The sequence below is a fragment of the Bufo bufo genome, chromosome 2, assembly GCF_905171765.1.
Source record: "Bufo bufo chromosome 2, aBufBuf1.1, whole genome shotgun sequence".
NCBI classification, from domain to species: domain Eukaryota; kingdom Metazoa; phylum Chordata; class Amphibia; order Anura; family Bufonidae; genus Bufo; species Bufo bufo.
Window position 1 is genome coordinate 4466608 of NC_053390.1, and position 27930 is coordinate 4494537.

Sequence of the window (27930 nt, forward strand, 5' to 3'; positions counted from 1 at the left end):
GGTGCTACCGACGCCAAGAATTGCGGACCCTACGTCGATCAGGGCTTCCGCCAACACCTACGTTCGTGGCTCCAACCCCCACTTCTCCTCCTCCACCTCTTCCTCCTCCACTTACACCTCCGAATTATCCACGTGCAGCACCAGTCAGTCATCAGTCGGTAGCTGGAAGCAGTGTAGCACTGCAGTGGGGAAGCGGCAGCAGGCCGTGCTGAAGCTGATATGCTTAGGGGACAAACAGCACACCGCCGCAGAGCCGTGGCAGGGGATAAGAGACCAGACTGAGCTGTGGCTCTCGCCACTCAACCTAGAACCAGGCATGGTTGTGTCTGATAATGGCCGTAACTTGGTGGCGGCTCTGAAGCTCCTCAAGCTCACACACATTCCATGCCTAGCCCACGTCTTAAACTTAGTGGTTCGGCGGTTTCTCAAAACCTACCCCAATTTGCCTGAGCTACTGGTGAAAGTGCGCCGCGTGTCATCGTCTGTCAACGCTGCAGCAGCGCTTGAAATTGTCAGCTCACTGGCTGTTGTGCGACGTTAGCACGCGCTGGAACTCCACGTTTCACATGTTGGCCAGGCTTTGTGAGCAGCAGAGGGCAGTAGTGGAATACCAGCTGCAACATGGTCATCGCCTTTCCAGTTAGCTTCCACTCTTCACAAGCAATAAGTGGGCATGGATGTCTGACCTCTGTGAGGTTTTACGCAACTTTGAGGAATCAACACAGATGGTGAGCAGCGATAACCATCCTCCTTCTGTGTCTACTCAAACACTCACTGCCCTACAATTAAGGACGACGCTTTGCATGTGGAAGAGGTGGAAATGGGGGAAGACATTACACAGGGTGATAGCCAGCCCATCCTCAGTTCGTCTTCTCAGCGCGAATTGGACGATGAAGAGGAGGAGCAGGAGACGGTTGCCTCCGCTACAGAGGATAATACCCATGGAAGTTTAATTTCATCTGTTCAGCGTGGGTGGGCAGAAGAGGAGGAAGAGGATGAGGAGATTGAGAGTGATCCTCCTGACGACAGCGAAGTCCTGGCTGTTGGTACTCTGGCACACATGGCTGACTTCATGTTAGGCTTCCTTTCCAGCGACCTGCACGTTATACGCATTTTAGACAACACGGATTACTGGTTGTTCACCCTTCTCGACCCCCGCTACAAAGAGAACTTCTCATCTCTCATTCCTCTGGCAAAGTCCTCAGCTGAGAAGAGAGGAGAGGGTGGGGGCACTGATGGACAGAGAAGGGAGTTAAAAGTTAGGGCTGTGGGACAGGGAAAATATGAGAGATGAGAAGTAGGCCTGCATCAGCGAGTGAGGATTTGAATATGAGGAGGGATTGCTTGTATGCGGTGAATTGATTTTTAGAATGGGATTTCTTCCATCGTCGCTCAGCAGCCCTGGAAGCTTGTCTGAGTTTTTTGGTCAGGTTGGTGTGCCAGGGTTGTCTGTTAATTTTTCGGGTTTTGTTGTATGTGAGGGGGGCAACAGTGTCCAGAGCTGTACTTATTGTGGTGTTATATAGGGTGGTAGCAGCATCTGGGTCTTGGAGGGAACAGATGGTAGAGAGTGGGAGAAGAGAGTCAGAAAGCAAGCGAAAGTCTAGATGTTTAAGGTTCCTACGGGGGTGTGCTAGTGTGTGGACCGGGGGAGCAGCAGAAAAGACCAATGAAAAGAAGGTGAGTAGGTTGTGGTCGGATAGGGGGAAAGGCGAATTAGAAAGGTTAGATAGGGAGCAGAGGCGGGTAAAGATAAGATCCAGAGTGTGACAGGTGTCAATAGGGATGTTGAAGTCACCCATGATGATAGTCGGGATGTCGGCAGAAAGAAAGTGTAGTAGCCAGGTGTTAAAGTGGTCAAGAAAGATGGTGGCTGGGCCTGGGGGGCGGTAAATGACGGCTACTTGAAGGTTGGAGGGAGAGTAGATGCGAACAGAGTGTACTTCAAATGAGGTGAGCGTAATGGAGGGTGGCAGTGGAGTTGGGCTGTAGGAGCAGGTGTCTGATAGGAGAAGACCAACTCCTCCACCATGTTTGCAGCCAGGGCGGGGGGTGTGAGTGAATTGAAATCCACTATAAGAGAGTGCAGCAGGGGAGGAGGTGTCAGAGGGTGTCAGCCATGTTTCTGTGAGATCCAGAAAGGAAAGGTTTTGGAAGATGAAGAGGTCATGAATGTACGACAGTTTGTTACAGCAGACAGAGCGCGCGTTCCATAATGCTCCTGCAAGAGGAACCAAAAGAGCAGGGGTCAGAGGAATGGTTATTAGGTTTAAGGGGTTGCATAAATTTGTAGAAAGAGATTTGTAGTGGGTGTAGGGGGTTAGCTCTTCTCCGGGGGTCATTCACACAAATATCTTTGCCAGACACCAAGTTTAAGGTCCAAACTTCGCTTTTATTTGGCACCTTAGAAAAACAAACATAATACAAAACAAATACCTGCCCGGCTGGGCTCTAACTAAACATAGTGCAGAATCCCTGACTCACCTATAGAGTGCTGTTCAGACACGGTTATCAGATGCAGCTTTCTCAGCTAGCCCAGCAGCCTCCAGGCTCTAGCAAATGCAAGTCCCTTTGGGGGATTGTGGTCCAGCAGTCCTCCCGACTCTGACCCTGTGGCCCTTGTACCACAGGCATCACTGCGTCCCCCAAATTCCAGGCTGTCACTTAGCCTCGTGGTCCCTCAGCCTAGCCCAGCTGAGACCACACAGACAGAGCCTCCAGGCCTCTGTCTACAGGTAACACTCCCCCCCTTTCTGACACTCTGGGAGGTGCCTTATGCCAGGCTGATTACCTCCAGCTTGTCTCACCTGTGGTGGAACAGGGGTGTGGACCGCACTATCCACCCCTTCCTTGCCTCCAACCTGCGTGAGACCTGTCACTGTCTCACATGGGACATGGAGGTGATAATGGGATTTGCTGAGGGGGGCCTGGATTTGGAGAGATATCACCAGCAATAAGGAGAAGCAGGGAAAGTGTTAATAGGTGAGAATAGGAGAGGGCAGGAGGTATCTGTGTGTGTTTGGGAAGAAAGTGTTTTATGTTGCCAAACAGGTTTGTGCAAGCGGTCAGATGAGAAGGTAAGATGGAGAAAGAGATGAATAGTTCCTTGCTGGGTGAATGGATGTGGGGGTATTTCAGGAGGTTGTGGAAAATTTAAACATTGTTTGCATTAACTATGTCTGTAATTACCTGTGGTCCCCTTCTGGCATAATTCAGTATGTGCACTTAAGAGTTGCACTTGGGAGATGTTGCATTTCGAAAGACCAAGGTCTGAAAAGACCTAGGAACTTAGATTTATACCACTCAGTGTTCAATCAGGTGTGACCAAGAGGGGAGGGGGCTACATATGGCCTAATCAAGGGGCACCAGATACAGGGGTGAAATAGTCAATGTCAACAAATACTCAATAAATCCAGCAGGGAGACATTAATAGTTCAGTCAAGACATACCAGCACTTAGAAGGAAAGATGAGAGGGGTGGACAATATCAGACTGTGGAAAAGCTGGGTCAGCTCACCAGCAGGCCCTAACCTACAATCTTTTACAGGGTCAGCTCACCAGCAGGCCCTCGCATATAATGTTTAACAGGGTCAGCTCACCAGAAAGCCTCACCTACAATCTTTTACAGGGTCAGCTCACCTGCAGGCCCTCACCTACAATCTTTTACAGGGTCATCTCACCTGCAGGCCCTCGCATATAATGTTTAACCGGGTCAGCTCACCAGAAAGCCTCACCTACAATCTTTTACAGGGTCATATCACCTGCAGGCCCACGCATATAATGTTTTAGAGGGTCAGCTCACCAGCATTCCCTCACCTACAAGTCCAGTCTCACTCTCCAAGAGTCTGGTCATCACAATCCTCACCGTTGGGGTTCGCGTAAGTAGTAATCACTGAGGAGTCTCATTCGCAATCGGAATTAACCAAACAAATCGATCCACTAACTAAGAACGTCCGTGCACCACCACCCACAGAATTGAGAAAGAGCTATCAATCTGTCAATCATTTCCGTGTCCGGGTCAGGTGAGGTTTCCCGTGTTGAGTCAAATTAAGCCAGAGCACCCAAGCACTTTGGTGCTCGATCAACACTAGTGATAGGCTCTCTGCACACATATTCCTTGGTGGGTATATAAGGTGTGATAGGCTGTCTGCACACATATTCCTCGGGGGGTATATAAGGGATGTCATAGGCTGTCTGCACACATATCACTCGGTGGGTATATAACATGTGTGATAGCCTATCACACCTCTTATATACCCACCAAGGAATATGTGTGCAGACAGCCTATCACACCCCTTATATACCCACCGAGGAATATGTGTGCAGACAGCCTATCACACATTATATACCCACCGAGGGATATGTGTGCAGACAGCCTATCACACATATTATATACCCACCGAGGAATATGTGTGCAGACAGCCTATCACACCTCTTATATGCCCACCAAGGAATATGTGTGCAGACAGCCTATCACACCCCTTATATACCCACCAAGGAATATGTGTGCAGACAGCCTATCACACCCCTTATATACCCACTGAGGAATTTGTGTGCAGACAGCCTATCACACCCCTTATATACCCACCGAGGAATATGTGTGCAGACAGCCTATCACACATATTATATACCCACCGAGGAATATGTGTGCAGACAGCCTATCACACCCCTTATATACCCACCAAGGAATATGTGTGCAGACAGCCTATCACACCCCTTATATACCCACTGAGGAATTTGTGTGCAGACAGCCTATCACACATATTATATACCCACCGATGAATATGTGTGCAGACAGCCTATCACACCTTTTATATACCCACCAAGGAATATGTGTGCAGACAGCCTATCACACCCCTTATATACCCACCGATGAATATGTGTGCAGACAGCCTATCACACCTCTTATATACCCACCAAGGAATATGTGTGCAGACAGCCTATCACACCCCTTATATACCCACCGATGAATATGTGTGCAGACAGCCTATCACACCTCTTATATACCCACCAAGGAATATGTGTGCAGACAGCCTATCACACCCCTTATATACCCACTGAGGAATATGTGTGCAGACAGCCTATCACACATATTATATACCCACCGATGAATATGTGTGCAGACAGCCTATCACACCTCTTATATACCCACCAAGGAATATGTGTGCAGACAGCCTATCACACCCCTTATATACCCACCGATGAATATGTGTGCAGACAGCCTATCACACCTCTTATATACCCACCAAGGAATATGTGTGCAGACAGCCTATCACACCCCTTATATACCCACCGATGAATATGTGTGCAGACAGCCTATCACACCTCTTATATACCCACCAAGGAATATGTGTGCAGACAGCCTATCACACCCCTTATATACCCACCGATGAATATGTGTGCAGACAGCCTATCACACCCCTTATATCTGTAAAGAATAAATCAAGGCAACTGGACTTACTGTAGATTTCTTGAAAACGTTTCACTCGTTCTTCCAACGAGCTTTCTCAATTCTGAGTGACTGTACAAGAATTCTCTGGGAATATATATGTAACTGAATCAATATCTGGTAATTATACCCAGCATGGGGTCAGAGGTCATTATACCCAGCATGGGGTCAAAGGTGTTGATTCCATTATCCTAATTGGAGTCAGTAGGTGATAATGACCTCCCAGAAAAAGGTGTCAAGACAGCATTGTATGTGGCAGACAATAGATGTCTAACCTACCCCCCCCCCCCCCCCCCCCGCCTCTATTCAAGCTTGGCTTCTCCATTTTTACGTAGATGGCCTCCTTCACACCTCGTTTGTACCAATCGGCCTCCTTATCCAAAACACGTACTTGACTGTCTTCAAAGGTGTGACCTGTTTCTTTTAGATGTAAGTACACGGCTGAATCTTGACCAGAGGTTTTGGCTCTTCTATGCTGATGTAGTTGTTGTTTTGTTTCGCTGATATACAGTTCTGAGCATTCTTCATTGCACTGGACTGCCTACACAATGTTGTCCACCTTGTGTTTAGGCGTTGGGTCTTTTGGGTGAACCAGTTGTTGCCTCAGTGTGTTGCTGGGTTTAAAGCAGACAGGGATATGATGTTTATTAAAAATCCTTTTGAGTTTCTCAGACACCCCAGCTACATACAGTCCTGATCAAAAGTTTAAGACCACTTGAAAAATGGCAAAAAAAATCCTATTTAGCATGGCTGGATCTTAACAAGGTTCCAAGTAGAACTTCAACATGCAACAAGAAGAAATGGGAGGGAGACAAAACATTTTTTGAGCATTCAATTTAATGAAAACAACAAATAAACTGAAACAGGCTGTTTTTCAGCTGATCAAAAGTTTAGGACCACATGCCTTTAAAAGGCCAAATCTGTGCAAAAATGTGGATTCATTGTCATTGTCTGTCAGGTAGTCACATGTTGTGATGGCAAAGGCAAAAAAACTCTCCCTTTTTGAACATGATCGGGTTGTTGAACTGCATAAGCTGGGTCTCTCACAGCGCGCCATCGCTGCTGAGGTGGGACGCAGTAAGACAGTCATTTGGAATTTCTTAAATTCTTAAATGATCCTGAGGGTTATGGAACAAAAAAGTCAAGTGGAAGACCCAAAAAAATTTTCATCAGCACTGAGCCGGAGGATCCAATTGGCTGTCCGTCAAGACACTGGACGATCCTCGACCCAAATTAAGGCCCTTACTGGTGCTGACTGCAGCCCCATAACCATCAGACGGCATCTGAGACTGAAGGGCTTCAAAAACAAAAAACGTCTTCAAAGACCTCGTCTCCTTGAACGCCACAGAACTGCTCGTTAGACTTTGCAAGAGAGCACCAAACATGGGACATTCAAAGGTGGAATAAAGGTTTATTCTCTGATGAGAAAAAATGTAACCTTCATGGTCCTGATGGTTTCCAACGTTACTGGCATGACCAGCAGATCCCACCTGAGATGTTTTCTACGCACCACAGTGAAGGGGGCGCCATAATGGTCTGGGGGGCTTTTTCCTTCAGTGGAACAATGGAGCTTCAGGAAGTGCAGGGGCGTCAAACGGCCGCTGGCTATGTCCAGATGTTGCAGAGAGCATTCCTCGTGACTGAGGGCCCTCGTCTGTGTGGTAACGACTGGGTTTTTAAACAGGACAACGCTATAGTACACAATGCCCGCAGGACAAGGGACTTCTTCCAGGAGAATAACATCACCCTTTTGACCCATCCTGCGTGTTCCCCTGATCTAAATCCAATTGAGAACCTTTGGGGATGGATGGCAAGGGAAGTTTACAAAAATGGACAACAGTTCCAGACAGTAGATGGCCTTCGTGTGGCCGTCTTCACCACTTGGAGAAATGTTCCCACTCACCTCATGGAAACGCTTGCATCAAGCATGCCGAAACAATAACGGCGGAGCTACTCATTACTGAGTTCATGTTTGGAAGTTGGATTTCTGTTTTAGGGGGGCTTAGTTTTCTTTTGGAGGTGTGGTCCTAAACTTTTGATCAGCTGAAAAACAGCCCGTTTCAGTTTATTCGTTGTTTTGAATTGAATTGAATGCTCAAAAAATGTTTTGTCTCACTCCCATTTCTTCTTGTTGCATGTTGAAGCTCTACTTGGAACCTTGTTAAGATCCAGCCATGCTACATAGGAGTTTTTGCCATTTTTCAAGTGGTCTTAAACTTTTGATCAGGACTGTATGGGATAACCCCAGCTACCATATGGGATAACCACTCGTTGGAAGAAACGTTTTCAAGAAATCTACAGTAAGTCCAGTTGCCTTGATTTATTCTTTACAGATATACCATGACCTGGATAAATGAGAGCCTTCACAGACATATTACACCCCTTATATACCCACCGAGGAATATGTGTGCAGATATCCTATCACACCCCTTATATACCCACCGAGGGATATGTGTGCAGACAGCCTGTCTGCACACATATCCCTCGGTGAGTATATAAGGTGTGTGATAGGCTGTCTGATAGACCCTGATAGCTGACACCTCCTGACTGGCAGTCTCTGACTGCCGGCCCCTGACTGACACCTCCTGACTGATGCTTCCTGACTGACACCTCCTGACATATTGCAGTGAACCCGTGTGATATGAACCCGCCTTAAGCCAGACTCTGATATAAGCTGACCATCATAAGTGGCAATACAGAGGGAAAAGGTCCTTATATCCTACAGAATCCTGTGAGAGTGTAGCCTCACCCTGTACAAATACCTATGTTACTGCGAAAGTAAGTAAACTCCCCATGAAAACTGTCATTCCCCATCACAGAACCATACCAACCAACCAGACTAAAGAGATGCAGAACCAGGAACCAAACTACAGGGGCCATTATACAACATAGAAGAGGGAGTGACAGAGGGGGGGTCTGCACCTTCTGAAGACTGCCACCACTTGTAGACCTAAACCATCGGAAGTTGTTACCCCTAAAGCCCCGAACCTTAAATAAGATGATTTCCCACAAGCCCTGACCACTGGCTATGTGCCTACAAACCTGCTGCTATACGGGGAGCTCCAGACTACACAGCTATGGAGGGCACTTCTGTGGATATATATATGTCTATACTTTCATCTGCTTCTTTTGATACACTTTTTCCTTTTGGGTCTTTATTGATGTATGAATTTGGCTCATTTACTAATTTATTTCTGACCTTTGTCCTTTCATCATAAGGACCGCTTTTGGAAGCTCCTCATTAGTTTATTTGTGAAATAGGCCCAATTACATGTCCTGTGTTTTTATATACATTTGACTTATTTTTGACATCATCATGATTTTTGCAGGTAGACCATTATTGTTATTGGGTTTTTTTTTTTGTGCTCAGATGAGGAAGATTTCCAGTTTCAGTAAGAAGCCTGACAACACTGGAAAGTAGACTGCGATAAAGAAGTCAGCTGTACTTACCTAGCGGATCAACAACATGTAACCACTGCCGCCAATCACTGGACTCTTCCATCACTGATGCCAGTGATTGGCTGCGAAGGTCACATGACATCACCTCTGCAGTCAGGTAAACAGAGTCCTTCCAGAGAACTGGACCCGGTGCGGGATCTGCCAGGTAAGAACAGCTAAACCTCCTCTTATCTGTTTTCTTACTGAAACCAGACACTCCCTTTCAGTCTTTGACATTTTGTAAACGTTTTGGGTGGTCTGATCTCTTAGATGTGCTTTCTTGAGTCAGTGATGAATTTTCTTCTGATACAGCTCCAGAGCCGGTTCATATTTCCTGGTGCCCGGCTCCCCTTCTTTACATCAGGAATGTGCAGCTTCCTTTGGGTCTGAGCACACGTTGTCACCTGGGCCATTTTGTATGGACACAAATTCCTCTTCTCTCTGGGGATAGAAAAAAGCTTCAGTCCTGTTATCTTCAATAGTGGGAGAAACATCTCAAGGGGCGCGGGGGTGTTCCCTCTTGTATGTATTCAATGGTTAGATCACTTAAAGGGGTTCTCCACTTCAGACATTCGTCACTACTTGTTTGAAGTGCCCTTTCCCTGAAGCACCGCCACATCAGTAGTTGTCTGTGTAATACAAGACAGGTCCTACACAGGAGACCTCTCAATAGTTGTGCTCCACTCATGGATGAGGATCCTGAACATATGCAGGACTTCTTTTTACTAATTAAATCAGGTTTTCTAAATCGGGTTTTCTAAATTATATTTATCACATATTCACAGGTGAGGATCAGTTCTAGTGAAGGAGATCGGCCGTGTAATGGAAGGAGCTGTGTAGCTGGGGCTACACAGCATAACAGCAGCTGACTATGGAGGGTGGGGGCTGGGGTGCCAGGAGTTGGACCCCCGCCATTATGATATTTATATCCTATCCTAAGGATAAGTAATCGAGGGGTATATCCTGGAAAACCCCTTTAATATATTTTATAGGTCCCCCATGGGCCACCACAATGGCACTCCAAGTCTCCTGTTATCCTCATAGCAGTTGGCAGTAGAAGAAACAAATGGAGCCGTGGTTTGTGCACTTCTACTCCTTCCAAAGTCTATGGGACTGATGGACATGGTCAACAGCATTTCATGTTCTCATCCATTGCTCTATTACCTTCCTGTAGAGGATCCTATATTCTTTAGGTTTTTCATGTCTGTCCAGATCTAAGAAGAAGAAATTATTAGAGACACTTAATTTAACACATGATTTGACATAATATAAAGATGAGTGACTGATCTGAGCTCAGCGTCTGGTATAATAACTGCTGTTCCCCCAGGTGTACCGGCTCGGTGATCCATAGAGAGGATTAGTCCTGGAGTCCTCTCCATTATTTGAGTGCTCGCCAGAGTCCTCTATATTTTGTGTGCGCGCTCATGGGTCCTCTCCATTATGTGAATGTTCTCAGGGGTCCTCTCCATTATGTGAATGTGCTTAGGGGTCCTCTCCATTTCCTTTGTGCCATTGTGCCGTCTGCACCATGTATTTTGGCATCAGTTGTATCTTCCTTCACTTCTGTATTCTGGGGTTTAATCTTTCCTTTGCTCTGTGTGTGCATCAGCTACTCTAAGGAGCTCGTTAAGTCTGGTGATATTTGTCTCTTGAGTTCTGTGACCTGCCCTGGTTGTGTAACTTGTATATCTTTGCTTAAATATCTGTCTTGGCTCTCAAGTTTGAATCTAAATGGAGCTTTTTGTGTGTGTGTGTGTGTGTGTGTGTGTGGTGGCTTTAGTCCATATTTCTGTATTGCTGTTTCAGACCTGTCTCCTGTACCAACAATATGAGTGTCTTGTGCATCCTTCCACCCATTCGTCTTGACCATTGCTTTCCAATATCCGCTATGTTTGTTGGAGTTCCTGTAGTTCCTATGTCTGGTTCTTGTAGTCGGTTTCGGTTTCTGATTGTTCTGTCTGCCAGTGCTATGTGTTTTGCCCATATTCTGCAAGCTTCTGTAATAGTGCCTTGTCTGTGTCTCAGACCTCTGTGTCTCATCTGCCAAGTGTACCTGCACCATCCCAGGAGGTAGCAGTCTGGTTTCTCCCCTGCAACAAAAGCCACATCCCTTTACAGGGGTTATAGGGTAAAAACCATGGGATTGCCAAGATAACGCTCTTAGGGTTTGGTCCAACGTCAAACCAGTTACTTGGCTTAGTGGTTCCATTACCATTGTCTGTACACCTGGCTGTAACAGTAGTCCTCTCTATTATGCGTGTGCTCATGAATCTTTACTATGTACGTGCTCTCAGGAGTCCTCTCTATTATGTGTGTGCTCATGAATGTTTACTATGTACGTGCTCTCAGGAGTCCTCTCTATTATGTTGGTGCTCTCAGGAGTCCTCTCTATTATGTGTGCGCTCTCAGGAGTACTCTCTTATGTGTGTGCTCTCAGGAGTCCTCTCTTATGTGTCACATCTGTGACAGGTCTCAGAAGGTCTGAAAGATTATCTACACATAAGTGATCTGACAGCCTCTTTTGGTTTTACTTTGTCTGTGTGTTGCTGGCATGTCCACTACTCCTGTTCAGGTGTGGATCATGTGACCTTTACCTCTCCCTATTTAGTCTGACTTTACCCATCACTTCTTGCTTGAGATAGCTTCATTTGGTTTTGGAAGAGCTGGAGTGTGGTTCGTGTTGAAGTCCTGTTCATCCATCATCCTCAGAAGTTGTGTCCCGCTTTTTGTGTTTTGTAACCCCCCCCCCCCCTGGTTGTTTACTAGGCCTCAGCGAGACGCTAGTTCCTTCACCAGGGAAGGAACGGGCTGTCTCTTCCCTGTCATTACCTTTAGGGCATCAGAGGGTCACCAGGGTTTTCTAGGTTTCTGTGTATGGGCATCTCTACCATCAAGAGGTGCCCATACGGATAGGAGTTAGGGCCAGGAGCAGGGTTTTATAGGTGGTGACCCTTTTTCTTCCCTAGCGCTGAGGCCTAGTGTCTTTACCCTTCCTTCTTGTTGTGTTTTGGTGTTCTCCCCTACAACATCCGTGACATTATGTGTGTTCTCAGGAATCTTTACTATGTACATGCTCTCAGAAGTCTTCTCTATTATGTGTGTGCTCTCAGAAGTCCTCTATTATGTGTGTGCTATCGGGAGTCCTCTATTATGTGTGTGTTCTCAGGAGTCCTCTCTATTATGTGTGTGCTCTCAGGAGTCCTCTATTATGTGTGTGCTCTCAGGAGTCCTCTCTATTATGTGTGAGCTCTAAGGAGTCCTCTCTATTATGTGTGTGCTCTCAGGAGTCCTCTATTATGTGTGTACTCAGGAATCTTTACTATGTACGTGCTCTCTGAAGTCCTCTCTATTATGTGTGTGCTCTCAGAAGTCCTCTATTATGTGTGTGCTCTCAGGAGTCCTCTCTATTATGTGTGTGCTCTCAGGAGTCCTCTCTATTATGTGTGTGCTCTCAGGAGTCCTCTCTATTATGTGTGTGCTCTCAGGAGTCCTCTCTATTATGTGTGAGCTCTCAGGAGTCCTCTCTATTATGTGTGTGCTCTCAGGAGTCCTCTCTATTATGTGTGAGCTCTCAGGAGTCTTTACTATGTACGTGCTCTCCGGAGTCCTCTATTATGTGTGTGCTCTCAGGAGTCCTCTCTATTATGTGTGTGCTCAGAAATCTTTACTATGTATGTGCTCTCCGGAGTCCTCTCTTTTATGTGTGTGCTCAGGAATCTTTACTATGTACGTGCTCTCATGAGTCCTCTCTATTATGTGTGTGCTCTCAGGAGTCCTCTCTATTATGTGTGTGCTCTCAGGAGTCCTCTCTATTATGTGTGTGCTCTCAGGAGTCCTCTATTATGTGTGTACTCAGAGAGGACTTCAGAGAGCACGTACATAGTAAAGATTCCTGAGTACACACATAATAGAGGACTCCTGAGAGCACACACATAATAGAGAGGACTCCTGAGAGCACACACATAATAGAGAGGACTTCTGAGAGCACACACATAATAGAGAGGACTTCAGAGAGCACGTACATAGTAAAGATTCCTATTATGTGTGTGCTCTCAGAAGTCCTCTCTATTATGTGTGTGCTCTCAGAAGTCCTCTATTATGTGTGTGCTCTCAGGAGTCCTCTCTATTATGTGTGTGCTCTCAGGAGTCCTCTCTATTATGTGTGTGCTCTCAGGAGTCCTCTCTATTATGTGTGTGCTCTCAGGAGTCCTCTCTATTATGTGTGAGCTCTCAGGAGTCTTTACTATGTACGTGCTCTCCAGAGTCCTCTATTATGTGTGTGCTCTCAGGAGTCCTCTCTATTATGTGTGTGCTCAGAAATCTTTACTATGTATGTGCTCTCCGGAGTCCTCTCTTTTATGTGTGTACTCAGGAATCTTTACTATGTACGTGCTCTCTGAAGTCCTCTCTATTATGTGTGTGCTCTCAGAAGTCCTCTCTATTATGTGTGTGCTCTCAGAAGTCCTCTATTATGTGTGTGCTCTCAGGAGTCCTCTCTATTATGTGTGTGCTCTCAGGAGTCCTCTCTATTATGTGTGTGCTCTCAGGAGTTCTCTCTATTATGTGTGTGCTCTCAGGAGTCCTCTCTATTATGTGTGTGCTCTCAGAATTCTTCTCTATTATGTGCATATGCTCAGAAGTCCTCTCCATGATGTGCAGAGTGCGAAAGAGTCCTCTTGACACATCACCTGACCGGTGTGTGGATGCATAGCAGGGGAGGAGCAGTGAGTATAAAGATAAGAATGACAGATTAGACCTCAACCCCATTCCTGAAGTTTATGGGGATAAGGAGCTTGGATGCAGGTGTGGGGGCAGATCCGAGGCGACAGATTCCTTTTAACCCCAACTAAACAATTTCCTTTGGACGCATCAGATAATGCCCCACGAGATTCTGAGAAACAACCCATGACTAATAAACCCCATATATAAGGCAACTGTATTATCTACTCAACATCTTACACGGTGAAACATGGTAATGATGTACAGACCTGTCTCAGAGGTTTTTCCAGCTATCAGAGTAAATTGGATCTTCAGGAGAACTACAAGTACCAGCAGCTTCACCGTGAATATTGGGACTACAAGCCAAAGCATGGACTCAAGATCTAGGCTGGAAAAGTAGAAGCTTTGTAACTTTGTAAATGATACGAATATATTACTTGCAGGCATCCCCCATAGTTCCATCATCTACTGTAGTTCATGGTTACCCCAGTATATTTGGAATACTCCCCCTTTTCTGGGGGTGGTTATCTCATTTGTTCTTGGCTTAGGGCCAATGTTGGGGATACATAATAGGCCAAATTATTTATATCTAAAAGATTATAATTCTAGAGAAGCTCCCCCAGCAAGCTACTGGAGCCCAGCCGATCAGTTACCAGCTGATCAAAAAGGAAATAAATCAATAATACATCAGGCTCACAGTATATTTGCATACACAAATTTTATTACCCCAATAAATGTATTATAAAAGTATTAAAATATTAAAACATGACCTTCTTCCATCAGCATATACACATATAGATAAATATAACGCGGAGCTCACGCATGTATCTATAGGACTGGAGCACTCCAATAAATGGGACCTCTTTGCTTTCAGATATTAGCGATTTTCTCCCATATATAAAGTAATTCGACAACTTGAGATTATAACAATCGTATAACTAGGTGCGATTTTACCGGTTGTCTGAAACTTTGTGGTTCGAAGGAAAATGTCCTTGTTGCGATTTTCAAATGGTGGAAAATTTGCGCTCAAACAGCGCTTGCAGATGGTGGACACCTCGCTTTCAGCCCGTGCTTGTCCGCTGCCGCCTCGTTCCCAGTGATCACTCGTGTCGGTCTACGTGGCGTCCCACGTGACGAACCATGGAAAGGATTCGCTGACCCAGATAGGTGTAATAGATACACTACTCACTGTTGTCTGACATAGCCGGTATAGCAGAGACCTATTGGCGTGATCGATATAGCAGAGGCCGATATAGCAGAGTTCGATTTGGTATAAACTTCGATTCGATGTAGCAGAGTCAAATCGGTACATAAAACATACCGACGCAGGCGGATCGGCTGAGATGGTATTTTAGCCTGGTATCCCTTGGTGACGGTATTGGACTCACCACCCTCGATGTATATAAATATATAAATACCCTATTTGGGCATATTGCAATACATGGACTGGATTCTGGATCGCACAATGGCAAACTGATTGCAAATTGCAGACACACAGTCAATACTTTAGGTATATAAAAAAAATCTCTTTTATATATCTAAAAATGAGTTTCTGTCTGTCTAGACGTCTGTCTGAACGTTCTTTGTACGCGACCAAACGACTGGACCGATCTTCACCAAATTTGGCGCACAGGTACATCAGGTGTCCGGGAAGGTTTTAGACCGGGTCTCAGCTCTCTAGGACGTACCGTTCCTGAGATATTCCCAAAAAATTAGCCCCTCCCCCAATACAAGCCTGCAAGTCTTTCTCTTCAAATCCCAACTGCTATAAACACAGTTTTACTCCAGGTTTCCATAACAACCCAGCCATTTTTCTTTACTGCTTAAAGGGCGGGCAATGTGGAGGTCACTGTTATTAAATGGGTGGGCACTGTGAAGGTCACTGTTATTAAATGGGTGGGCACTGTGGAGGTCACTGTTATTAAATGGGTGGGCACTGTGGAGGTCACTGTTATTAAAGGGGCAGGCAATGTGGAGGTCACTGTTATTAAATGGGTGGGCACTGTGGAGGTCACTGTTATTAAAGGGGCAGGCAATGTGGAGGTCACTGTTATTAAATGGGTGGGCACTGTGGAGGTCACTGTTATTAAAGGGGCAGGCAATGTGGAGGTCACTGTTATTAAATGGGTGGGCACTGTGGAGGTCACTGTTATTAAAGGGGCAGGCAATGTGGAGGTCACTGTTATTAAATGGGTGGGCACTGTGGAGGTCACTGTTATTAAAGGGGCAGGCAATGTGGAGGTCACTGTTATTAAATGGGCGGGCACTGTGGAGGTCACTGTTAAAGGGGCGGTCACTGTGAAAGTCACTGTTAAAGGAGCGCTCACTGTGAAAGTCACTGTTAAAGGGGCGGTCGCTGTGAAAGTCACTATTAAAGGGGCGGTCACTGTGAAAGTCACCTTTAAAGGGGCGGCCACTATGAAGGTCACTGTTAAAGGGGTGGCCAATGTTAAAGGGGCGGGCACTATGGAGGTCACTGTTAAAGGGGCAGACACTGTTAAACTGGCGGACACTCAGAAGGTCAATGTTAAAGGCACTGCCACTGTGGAGGTCACTGTTAAAAGGGCGGCCACTGTGGAGGTCACTGTTAAAAGGGCGGCCACTGTGGAGGTCATTGTTAAAGGGGCGGGTACTGTAGAGGTCACTGTTATGGTGGAAACTGTCAATATCTTTTTACGACACGGAAACATAAAATTAAATAGATTAAATATACCCGCGCAAAGTATAATATAAAATAAAATAAAATAAAATTACATATTGTAAAACATGAAAATACTGAAATACAAACATGAAAAAATTCGGAAACTCAGAAACTCCAGATGTCTAAGGGAGGGGGGAAAGATGCAGCTGGTAACTGATCGGCTGGGCTCTAGTAGCTTGCTGGTGGAGCTTCTCTAGAATTATAATCATTTAGTTTGCAGCCTACTACCACATGGAGAATTGTCTCCCAGCAAATTGCATTTGTATGGTTTTTTAGTTTTTTTAGTTTATTGATTGCTCTTTGTTTTGTGTGCAATGTCCAGACCTATTGAATATATGGATATTTTGCAATTTATGGCGTGGAAACAAGAAAAAAATAGAAAAATGTGCCTTTTTGGAGGCACAAGAATTTGCACCGAAACAGACAGGTTTTTCTCAGCTAAATATCCATGATACGTTTAAAACATTGGAAAAACTTTTAATGAAGAAATGATGTAACCAGTGGGAAATCAGATCGCTAACCCAATATTTAAAGGCAGGCATCACCCCACAAGGGTTGACATTAATTAAATCTCCAGCCTCTGACCGATGTGGGGAGCCATTTGATTCACAGTGGGAATGTTTTTTCAAGATACAATCAACAGCATAAGTTCAATTGGTGATCCGAAGGAGGGAGGAATTGGTGATCGAGTTAGAACAATTAATAAAAGAAAAAAGGTTAATAATGGACACGTTCAAAAAAAGACGATGAATATTTAAGATTGCAAGAAATTATCGAGAAAAAGATAAAAAAGTTCTCGATAACTTTGAGAAAACAGAATAATGCTCAAAAATCCTCCATTGATAAAATGGGGGAAACAAATCGGGTGAGAATGTTGTTTTAAACACAAATAAAAACCATTCCACCAATAATATTTTTAGCATGAATAAAACAGTAAACAATGTGGAAACTTCATCGCCTTTTTTAGGAAAAAGTCTGGGATTCAAAAACAAAGGACGAATGAAACACAAACCCAATTATCAATATTCAAAACAATATCACAGGGGGTCACTCACAATCACAACACCAGGTAAATACAATAGGCAAACAGATACCCAAGTCAACCATTCCTTGGTCGTTTTCCCTATCCAAGGAAACACACCCATCACTAGAATCACTGAAGGAGACACATCTGTCACTAGAAACACAGAAGATAGATCCAGCATTGAACATTCAGCCAAAGAATATTACAATACAAGCACAGATACACAATCCGTTCACACAGTCAATCACAGTCACCAGAAAAAGAGAACACGAAGAAGTGGAACAAAACGAAGGTCCCAAGTTGAAAATAGGGAAGTCACAGGAGATAATGTAGTAAATTTGAGCACAAGGGAATTAACTTGTTCACAAAAACAATTATTCAAATCAAAAGGTTTAAAATTCGCCCCCAGTGCCAATTTGAATATATTTGATTCCTATATCGGAATAGAAAAATAAAAAATTATGTTGTAAAAAATATTTTATAAAAAATAATATTTCCCAACAAAACGGAATTCAAAAACTCAAAGAGCGCATATCTCAACACAAATCTAACATACGCATTGTCAAGTTAGAGGCCCCCTTGGTACAACATTTCATTACACACAACCATTCAGTCAGTCCAGGTTATTGACTGGATACCCCCTCTAAGACGAGGTGGTAATCGTGAGCTGCAATTACAGGAGAGAGAGATGTCGTGGATCCGACGTCTCAACACCCTCGAACCCAATGGTCTTAATAGAGATTATGTTCTAGATTATTGAAAAATTCATCCTCTTCTTCAATGCTAATATTTTTTTCCTTATATTTTATTCTAGGGCCAGAGCCGTCTAATAACGGGTTGCGACACCCGTGAAGCACGCCCTAGCCTGTTGTGTTTGTATACCCGACCCTGATGTTGGTGTATGTCTCATGTGATGTCTGTGTTTACACTCTAACTATGCTGAATAACTGTAACACTGAGGTCTTACTTTACTCCTCTGATATAGACTCTTATGACTTCACCGACTTATATGTTCACCGACTCTTCACTAGGGCTCTTATACATACAAGTACCTGTATACGCACATGCAGAATTACGCTTCAGCGCTACCTAACCCACGCGGCCATATAGCTTTAGGAGCTCACACAATCCATGAAGCTACATACTACTTTCTATATCATAGTGTCCTTATACCATGATAATCACATATCCTATATATTATGTAATATGGCGCCCCTTTGGCTATGTGTCCACAAATTACCTAACCTATCCTATACTCTTATTACAATAAAGTTATTCCCCATTTAAGCCATGCCACATAAGCATTCTTTAAATCATACGAATATATCCATATTACTTTTCAGTATATGAGCGATTTTCCCTACTCTAAGATGGCCGCCGCCTGTCATCCGGCTCTCGTGCGCATGCGCGCGGATATTCTTTAAATCATACGAACATATCCATATTACTTTTTAGTATATGAGTGATTTTCCCCACTTTGAAATGGCCGCCGACTGGCATCCGGCTCTTGTGCGCATGCGCGCAGACATAGACCAAATCACAAGTCACTTGACTGGGCCGGCGCTTGACAGTGATACACTCGCAATATCGCGAGACTTCATTAACATGATGTACAGTGTGTCACGAGAAAACAGTCTCTGAACAGCCTGGATAAGTAAAAGCGTTCCAAAGTTATTACCACTTAAAGTGACAGGTCAGATCTGTAAAATGAGGCCTGTTCAGGGGGCAAATGGTCCGGTCTGGAAGTGGTTAATGTGTGCAATGTAGATATATTATTTTTGATGAATTTCCCTTTTAGGATGAATGTAGAGCGTCACTTACCTCACGATAGAGGATCTTGTGGAGTTTGAAGTACCGGTGACATCTGCAGGAAGAAGAGGAGATGTTTTACTTGCTGGTTAGGGGAATCCACCACATACTGGAGCTCTAGTCAGTGTCTGGAGAGGTAACAGCAGATCCATCTCCGGTGGGGTCTCAAAAAGTCTACTCGAAATTTAAAAGATCTTGTTGAGGATAAGGCCAGAAAGTAACAGAATTTAGTGGTGAGAATACTTAGATAATACGACATAGGAGTCTATTATGCCTCATGTGCACAGGACTGTAGTTTTGGTGCATGTCCCATATTGCACACGGACCCACTGATTTCTATGGGTCTGCAAACAATGTGGACAGCACAGGGATGTCATCCATGTGCAGTCTATATCTGTGCGGCTGTTCTGCAAATAATAGCACATGTCCTATTATTGTCCATTCTGCGGGCATGAGAGAACTGTGTCATGCACCCCGCCAGTATCCGTATTCTGCAGATCTATGGTGTGGAGACCACAATATGGATATGGACATGTGCCTGTGGCCTTAGCGAAATCCTCCTGTACACATGGAGTTGTAGCTCTGTAAATACACGTATCTGATATGCCTGTCTGCATAAGCCCGAAGACTCGCTCTGAGAGACATTCATGTTTTTTTTTATTTAGAGATGAGTGAAGTGTTGAGGAAGGGTTGAGATGCTTCCTGCTGGAAGTAGCCATCAGAGGATGGATACATGTTCTCATTCTGTTTACGCCAAATTCGGACTCTACCATTTGAATGTCTCAACAGAAATCGAGACTCATCAGACCAGGCAACATTTTTCCAGTCTTCAACAGTCCAATTTTGGTGAGCTTGTGCAAATTGTAGCCTCTTTTTCCTATTTGTAGTGGAGATAAGTGGTCCCCGGTGGGGTCTTCTGCTGTTGTAGCCCATCCACCTCAAGGTTGTGCGTGTTGTGGCTTCACAAATGCTTTGCTGCAGACCTCGGTTGTAACAAGTGGTTATTTCAGTCAACGTTGCTCTTCTATCAGCTTGAATCAGTCGGCCCATTCTCCTCTGACCTCTAGCATCCACAAGGCATTTTCGCCCACAGGACGGCCGCATACTGGATGTTTTTCCCTTTTCACACCATTCTTTGTAAACCCTAGAAATGGTTGTGCGTGAAAATCCCAGTAACTGAGCAGATTGTGAAATACTCAGACCGGCCCGTCTGGCACCAACAACCATGCCACGCTCAAAACGGCTTAAATCACCTTTCTTTCCCATTCGGACATTCAGTTTGGAGTTCAGGAGATTGTCTTGACCAGGAGCCCCCCCCTAAATGCATTGAAGCAACTGCCATATGATTGGTTGACTAGATAATTGCATTAATGAGAAATAGAACAGGTGTTCCTAATAATTCTTTAGGTGAGTGTATATACACTGCTCATATACACTGCTCAAAAAAATAAAGGGAACACTTAAACAACACAATGTAACTCCAAGTCAATCACACTTCTGTGACATCAAACTGTCCACTTAGGAAGCAACACTGAGTGACAATCAATTTCACATGCTGTTGTGCAAATGGGATAGACAACAGGTGGAAATTATAGGCAATTAGCAAGACACCCCCAATAAAGGAGTGGTTCTGCAGGTGGTGACCACAGACCACTTCTCAGTTCCTATGCTTCCTGGCTGATGTTTTGGTCACTTTTGAATGCTGGCGGTGCTTTCACTCTAGTGGTATTATGAGACGGAGTCTACAACCAACACAAGTGGCTCAGGTAGTGCAGCTTATCCAGGATTGCACATCAATGCAAGCTGTGGCAAGAAGGTTTGCTGTGTCTGTCAGCGTAGTGTCCAGAGCATGGAGGCGCTACCAGGAGACAGGCCAGTACATCAGGAGACGTGGAGGAGGCCGTAGGAGGGCAACAACCCAGCAGCGGGACCGCTACCTCCGCCTTTGTGCAAGGAGGAACAGGAGGAGCACTGCCAGAGCCCTGCAAAATGACCTCCAGCAGGCCACAAATGTGCATGTGTCTGCTCAAACGGTCAGAAACAGACTCCATGAGGGTGATATGAGGGCCCGACGTCCACAGGTGGGGGTTGTGCTTACAGCCCAACACCGTGCAGAACTTTTGGCATTTGCCAGAGAACACCAAGATTGGCAAATTCGCCACTGGCGCCCTGTGCTCTTTACAGATGAAAGCAGGTTCACACTGAGCACATGTGACAGACGTGACAGAGTCTGGAGACGCCGTGGAGAACGTTCTGCTGCCTGCAACATCCTCCAGCATGACCGGTTTGGCATTGGGTCAGTAATGGTGTGGGGTGGCATTTCTTTGGAGGGCCGCACAGCCCTCCATGTGCTCGCCAGAGGTAGCCTGACTGCCATTAGGTACCAAGATGAGATTCTCAGACCCCTTGTGAGACCATATGCTGGTGCGGTTGACCCTGGGTTCCTCCTAATGCAAGACAATGCTAGACCTCATGTGGCTGGAGTGTGTCAGCAGTTCCTGCAAGACGAAGGCATTGATGCTATGGACTGGCCCGCCCGTTACCCAGACCTGAATCCAATTGAGCACATCTGGGACATCATGTCGCGCTCTATCCACCAACGTCACGTTGCACCACAGACTGTCCAGGAGTTGGCAGATGCTTTAGTCCAGGTCTGGGAGGAGATCCCTCAGGAGACCGTCCGCCACCTCATCAGGAGCATGCACAGGCGTTGTAGGGAGGTCATACAGGCACGTGGAGGCCACACACACTACTGAGCCTCATTTTGACTTGTTTTAAGGACATTACATCAAAGTTGGATCAGCCTGTAGTGTGTTTTTCCACTTTAATTTTGAGTGTGACTCCAAATCCAGACCTCCATGGGTTAAAAAATTTGATTTCCATTTCTTAATTTGTGTGATTTTGTTGTCAGCACATTCAACTATGTGTTATTTTTGTGTTCCCTTTATTTGTTTAAGCAGTGTATATATATATATATAGATACAGTAGCAAAATATTTTATGAACCCTAAAAATGATTCATCAACCCTAGAAATAAAATAAAATACACTATTTAATATGCAAAAAACTTATAATAAATATTAAAAATTATATATATAAAAAAGGCAGTTCCCAAATCAATTCTTATGATTCTTTTTGTTGCTCCATGATGTTGCCTTGATTTGGATACAAAGTTCTTATTTGATATGATCAATCAATAGATTTTATTTATCAAACATCAGTGATTGTGAAAAAGCGTGATATTACATAAAATATACCAATTTATCCTGATGATCTGTGGTTTGTATAATTATTTTTTTCTGATTAATTAGAATAGGTAAAAAATAAATAAAAAATAGTGGTATTTATTCAAGTGTCTTTTACTTTGTATTGTTTTTGTAGTTTTTTTTATAGTGCAGAGATAAATGAAAGTTACCAGCAGGTGGGACGCCTTGTGAGACGCCGAGTCTGGAAAGAGGAGCATTACACGCTCGGAATATGAAAGGCTCTCTCCGGTGAATCCACCGATGCGGTAATGACACACTAACTATGCACTATATATTATAGAGGAATATTGTGAAGGAACTTGTTGCTCGATACAATAAGGGGCATTATGGAACGATTGAAGATATTTCAGCTCCTCCGCTCAGCATTAGAGAAGCTGTCTCTGTTGGAAGCGCTAATTAGTCGGCAATGGATGCTATCTAGTAGCAATAACAAATCAATATCTTATTTTGAATACAAAGATACTTTGAATAAACTTATTGCTCTAAATGTACTAAGGGGCCCTACAGAACGACCAAAGACACAATATACTTACGACAGTATTCTGCACAATATGACAAATTATAAATGACTAAAAAAAATATAAAAAACTATAAAAACAATACAAAGTAAAGGACACTTGAAGAAATACCACTATTCATTTCTTGTCTTTTGCGATTCATTTCTTGTCTTTTCTCTTTTAACTTATACATAGAGATGAGAAGTTCTCTTTGTAGCGGGGGTCGAGAAGGGTGAACACCCAGTAATCCCTGTTATCTAAAATGCATATAACGCGAGGGTCGTGGGAAAAGCAGCCTAACATGAAGTCAGCCATGTATTCCAGAGTACCAACAGGCAAGACGTCGATGTCGACATCAGGATGACTCTCCATCTCCTCCTCCTCTTCTGCTCATCCACGCTGAACAGATGGAATTAAAGTTCCATGGGTACTACCCTCTGTAGCGGAGGCAACCGTCTCCTGCTCCTCCTCTTCATCGTCCAATTCACGCTGAGAAGACGAGCTGAGGGTGGTCTGGCTATCACCCTGTGTAATGTTCTCCCCCAGTTCCTTCCACATTCAGAGCGTCGTCCTTAATTGTGAGCAGCGAGTGTTTGAGTAGACACAGCAGTGGGATGGTGACGCTGATAATAGCGTTATTGCCGCTCACCATCTGTGTGGATTCATCAAAGTTTTTTAAAATCTCACACTGGTCAGACATCAAAGCCCACTCCTCGCTTGTGAATAGTGGCAGTTGACTCGAAAGGCGACGACCATGTTGCAGCTGATATTCCACAAATGCCCTCTGCTGCTCACAAAGCCTGGCCAACATGTAGAACGTAGAGTTCCAGCGCGTCCTCACGTCGCACAACAGTCGGTGAGCTGGAAGCCGCAAGCGCTGCTACAGCATTGCCAGACCGGCTGAAGCTGTGGACGACTTGCGGAAATGGGCACACACCCAGCGTGCCTTCACTAGTAGCTCTGGAAAATTAGGGTAAGTTTTGATAAACCGCTGAACCACTAAGTTTAAGACGTGGGCTAGGCATGGGATGTGTGACAGCTTGCCGAGCTCCAAAGCCGCCACCAAGTTACAGCCATTATCAGACACAACCATGCCTGGTTGTAGGTTGATTAGCGAGAGCCACAACTCAGTTTGGTCCCTTATCCCCAGCCACAGCTCTGCGGTGGTGTGCTGTTTGTGCCCTAAGCAGATCAGCTTCAGCGCAGCCTGTTGACGCTTACCCACAGCTACCGACTGATGGCTGACTGCTGCTGGAGGTGGAAGTGGAGGAGGAGGTGGCGGAGGAGGAGAAGTGGGGGTTGGAGCCAGTAACATAGCTGCTGGCGGAGACCCTGATGGACGTAGGGCCCGCAATCCTGGGCGTGGGTAGCACCTTTGCTATCCCAGAGTACAACTCACTCCCGGCCTCCACAACATTCACCCAGTGTGCGGTCAGGGAAATGTAGCGTCCCTGGCCACCAGCACTTCTCCGTGGTTAAGTGGAAATTCACAGTAACTGCGTTGGTCAGGGCACGGGTGATGTTCTGGGACACATGCTGGTGTAAGGCAGTCACGGCACACCGTGAAAAATAGTGGCGGCTGGGAACTGCGTACCGAGGGATGGCCGCCAACATCAGGCTGCGGAAGGCCTCAATGTCCACAAGCCTAGATGGCAACATTTCAAGGGCCAGTTATTTTGAAAGTTGCGCATTTAGTGCTATGGCCTGTGGGGGGGTGGGTATTTGCGCTTGCGTTCAAATGACTGTGTTATGGACATTTGGATGCTGCGCTGGGGCCGGGAAGTGTATGTTGTTGCTGATGGTTCATGAGAAGGTCCAGGTGCAGGGCAAGGAACATTCAGGCCTGTTCCTTTGACGGGGGATTGGCCAGCAGTGCATAAAACAGGGGAAGAGGAGGCAGTGGTGTGACCTGCAGACCCAGATTGTGGACCCAGGTGTTCGGTCCACTTGTTAGGGTGCTTGGATGCCATGTTGCGGATCATGCTGGTGGTGGTTAGGTTGCTAGTGTTCATGCCCCGGATCATTTTGGTACGACACAGGTTGCAAACTACCACTTATTTGTCATCTGCACTTTCCTCAAAAAAGCGCCATACTGTGGAACACCTACCCCTTGGCAAGGTAGATTTATGCATGGGGGTGCTCTGTGTAACGGTTGCTGGCCTGTTTGGTGTGGGCCGACTTCTCCCTTTTGCAACCCCACTGCCTCTTCCAGCCTGTTGCAGTGCTGCGGATCCCTCCCCCTCTGTACTGCTGTCCTCGCTCGGCTTTTCACCTTCCCATGTTTGGTCAGTGACCTCATCGTCAATCACCTCCTCTTCCACTTCCTCACTCTGCTCATCCTCCTGACTTGACCTAACCACAACCTCAGTGATTGACAACTGTGTCTCCTCTTCATCCACCTCGTGAACTAATGATTGACGTTAACCACCATCATCTTCTTGAGACTGTGAAGGCTCAAGAGGTTGGCAATCAGGGCACAATATCTCAGGTCCCTCTTCAAGCGTGCTAGGAGTGAGGGCCAAATGTAATAGTATCGCTGAAAAGAGCTCCTGGGAATATCTGAGTGTGGGATCACTCGTTTGGCAAGCCTCTCCATGGTGGCAGGAAGGATGATCAGAGAGAGGATTCGGTTGACCAAACTCTTGGCTACAGATACTGGACTTAGTGGAAGAGAGGGTGGTGCTTAATCGACTGGAAGTGTAACACCCCAGAGTTGTGTTACTACATGCCTCTACCCCGCTACTGTCTTCTAAGAGCCTTCACATTGTCATCTGATGTAATTTATATTATGTCTTCACAAATGTGCAATCTAAAATCTAAAACCATGTTTAAATACAATTGTTTCCTTGTAGTTTTACAGGTACACCAGCAGGTGGCAGCAAGGCATTGGCCAGGTACAAGTCCTAGTTTAGTTTATCTAAGCTGGAATGTTCCCACATCCTGCAGCTTGGGTGGAGAAGGAAGTTAGAGGTAGTGTAACCCACCCCTGCTAGGGGTAGGGTGTGTGTGTGTGTGTGTGTGTGTGAGGAGATCCCCTGCATAGGGAAGAAAGCCAGGATCTTGTCTCGGCTGAGACATTGATCACATACCCAGACTGAGCCCCTGCAGCCTCAGCTGGATAAGAAGAAAGCAGACAACCTCCAGAGTTCCAGGAAGGAAGCATCCCCTGAGAAACTATCTGTGAGTAAAGTCCAGAGACCTAAGAGAAGCCATTCCTCCTCAGCTAGTCTGTCCCCACAAAGCAGAAGATACAGAGATGTGCGGAAGATTAATTCCTGCCACAGTTACAGAGCTACCAAGCAGATGTCTTATCCTGCAAGCTCCCCACATATCAAGCAGAAGCCTCTGATTGCCAACACCTGCTGGGACCGGAGACCAAAGCTGCATTCTGTTTGGATACAAGTTATCCTCAGTAAAGAAACGTTTGAACTTCATCTAATGGTCTGGACATAATTTCTGCTGCAAAATTCCTCTATTACTCCTACTATTACTACACTCAAATTTATTGCAAGTGAGCCAGGAGTCCAGTCGTACCCAGGTAGGAGACACCGTTGACACAATTATCACCACCCTATAGAGACATTATTGGCCATTACACCACTCATGGCATTCCTAATATGAGACTTGCATTATAAAACCTTGGAAGGGCTCTGGGGTAGTACCCTGCGCACGCTGCAATTGGCGTCACAAACAAAATACAGACTATTATCCACACCTATCCTGGCCCACTGCCTAAGTGGCATCAGCGTTACCCCATATGCTGCTCATTGCAGAAGCATTATCTTCAGCAATCCAACCGACCAACTGTTCGCACTGGTGTGACTTGGACAGTGTTGTCCTGCGCCGCCCAAGTTGGACATGAAGCTGAGTACGGTGGATGTTTTTTTTTTCTGGTGCACTGGCAGCAGGCACAGTTTCCTTGCGCCCAGGGCCACGGCCTCTGCGTGCACCATCAGCATCACGGCCACATCCCCGTCCCTTAGAGCTCGCCTTCTTCATATTAATGGTTTTGTCATTAGATGTGGCGCAGATTGTTTTACAGTCCGCTAAAGACACCGTTTTCGGATGCAGGACAGTATATGTCACAGAAACACACAGAATATGGGTAGGGATGAGCGAACCCGAACTGTATAGTTCGGGTTCGTACCGAATTTTGGGGTGTCCGTGACACGGACCCGGACCCGAACATTTTCGTAAAAGTCTGGGTTCGGGTTCGGTGTTCGGCGCTTTCTTGGCGCTTTTTGAAAGGCTGCAAAGCAGCCAATCAACAAGCGTCATACTACTTGCCCCACGAGGCCATCACAGCCTTGCCTACTATTGGCATGGCTGTGATTGGCCAGTGCAGCATGTGACCCAGCCTCTATATAAGCTTGGGTCATGTAGCGCTGCACGTCACTCTGCTGATACAAGCGTAGGGAGAGGATGCAGCTGTGACGTTAGGGCGAGATTAGGCAGATTAACTCCTCCAAAAGACTTCATTCTGTGATCGATCTACAGCTGTGGATCATTGAACTGCTGCTATTCAATTGCTCATTGTTTTTAGGCTGCCCAGAGCGTTTTTATATCACTTTTTTCTGGGGTGATCGGCGGCCATTTTGTGGCTTGTGGTGCGCCAGCACAAGCTACCACCAAGTGCATTTAACCATCAATAGTGTGGTTATTTTTTGCTATATCCTACATCAGGTGCAGGCTGAGCCTGTGTCACCGAAGTGCATTTAACCATCAACAGTCTGGTTATTTTTTGGCCATATACTACATCAGGGGCAAGTTGAGCCTGTCATTTATATTCCTCCAAATCTGTACTGTTTTAGCTGGTCAAGTTATTTGTAGTGTCTGTCAAAGCACAGTTTTTGTTCTGGGTTGAAAAACTATTCCCAAATTTGCCATTCTCAAAATAACTAGTTTCTGCTATATATATCAGGCCTACTTTAAATCTATCCCAAAAAGGATATCTTAGATTCAAAGTGCTGATAGTGTCATTCTGAAAAACTTAACACACACGCTACAGTGCAGATAGAAGTCTAATTCT

General features: G+C 45.4%; 1 protein-coding gene across 4 annotated transcripts in view; it reads right to left on the minus strand.

The window, feature by feature from the left end:
* Positions 1 to 8798: 8798 nt before the first annotated feature.
* The window catches only part of LOC120991959 (C4b-binding protein alpha chain-like), a 76887-nt gene continuing 57755 nt past the window's right edge, over positions 8799 to 27930 (minus strand). For 3 of the 4 annotated variants that reach the window (XM_040420708.1, XM_040420707.1, XM_040420710.1), the window contains 4 exons: positions 19152 to 19194; positions 13875 to 13993; positions 10051 to 10100; positions 8799 to 9327 (listed from right to left, as the gene is read on the minus strand). In XM_040420708.1, the coding sequence (XP_040276642.1) occupies positions 9247 to 9327; positions 10051 to 10100; positions 13875 to 13993; positions 19152 to 19194 (293 nt within the window). In that variant the 3' untranslated portion in view covers positions 8799 to 9246. The remainder of the gene's footprint in view (positions 9328 to 10050; positions 10101 to 13874; positions 13994 to 19151; positions 19195 to 27930) is intronic. The other variant, XM_040420709.1, reaches the window with a different exon arrangement.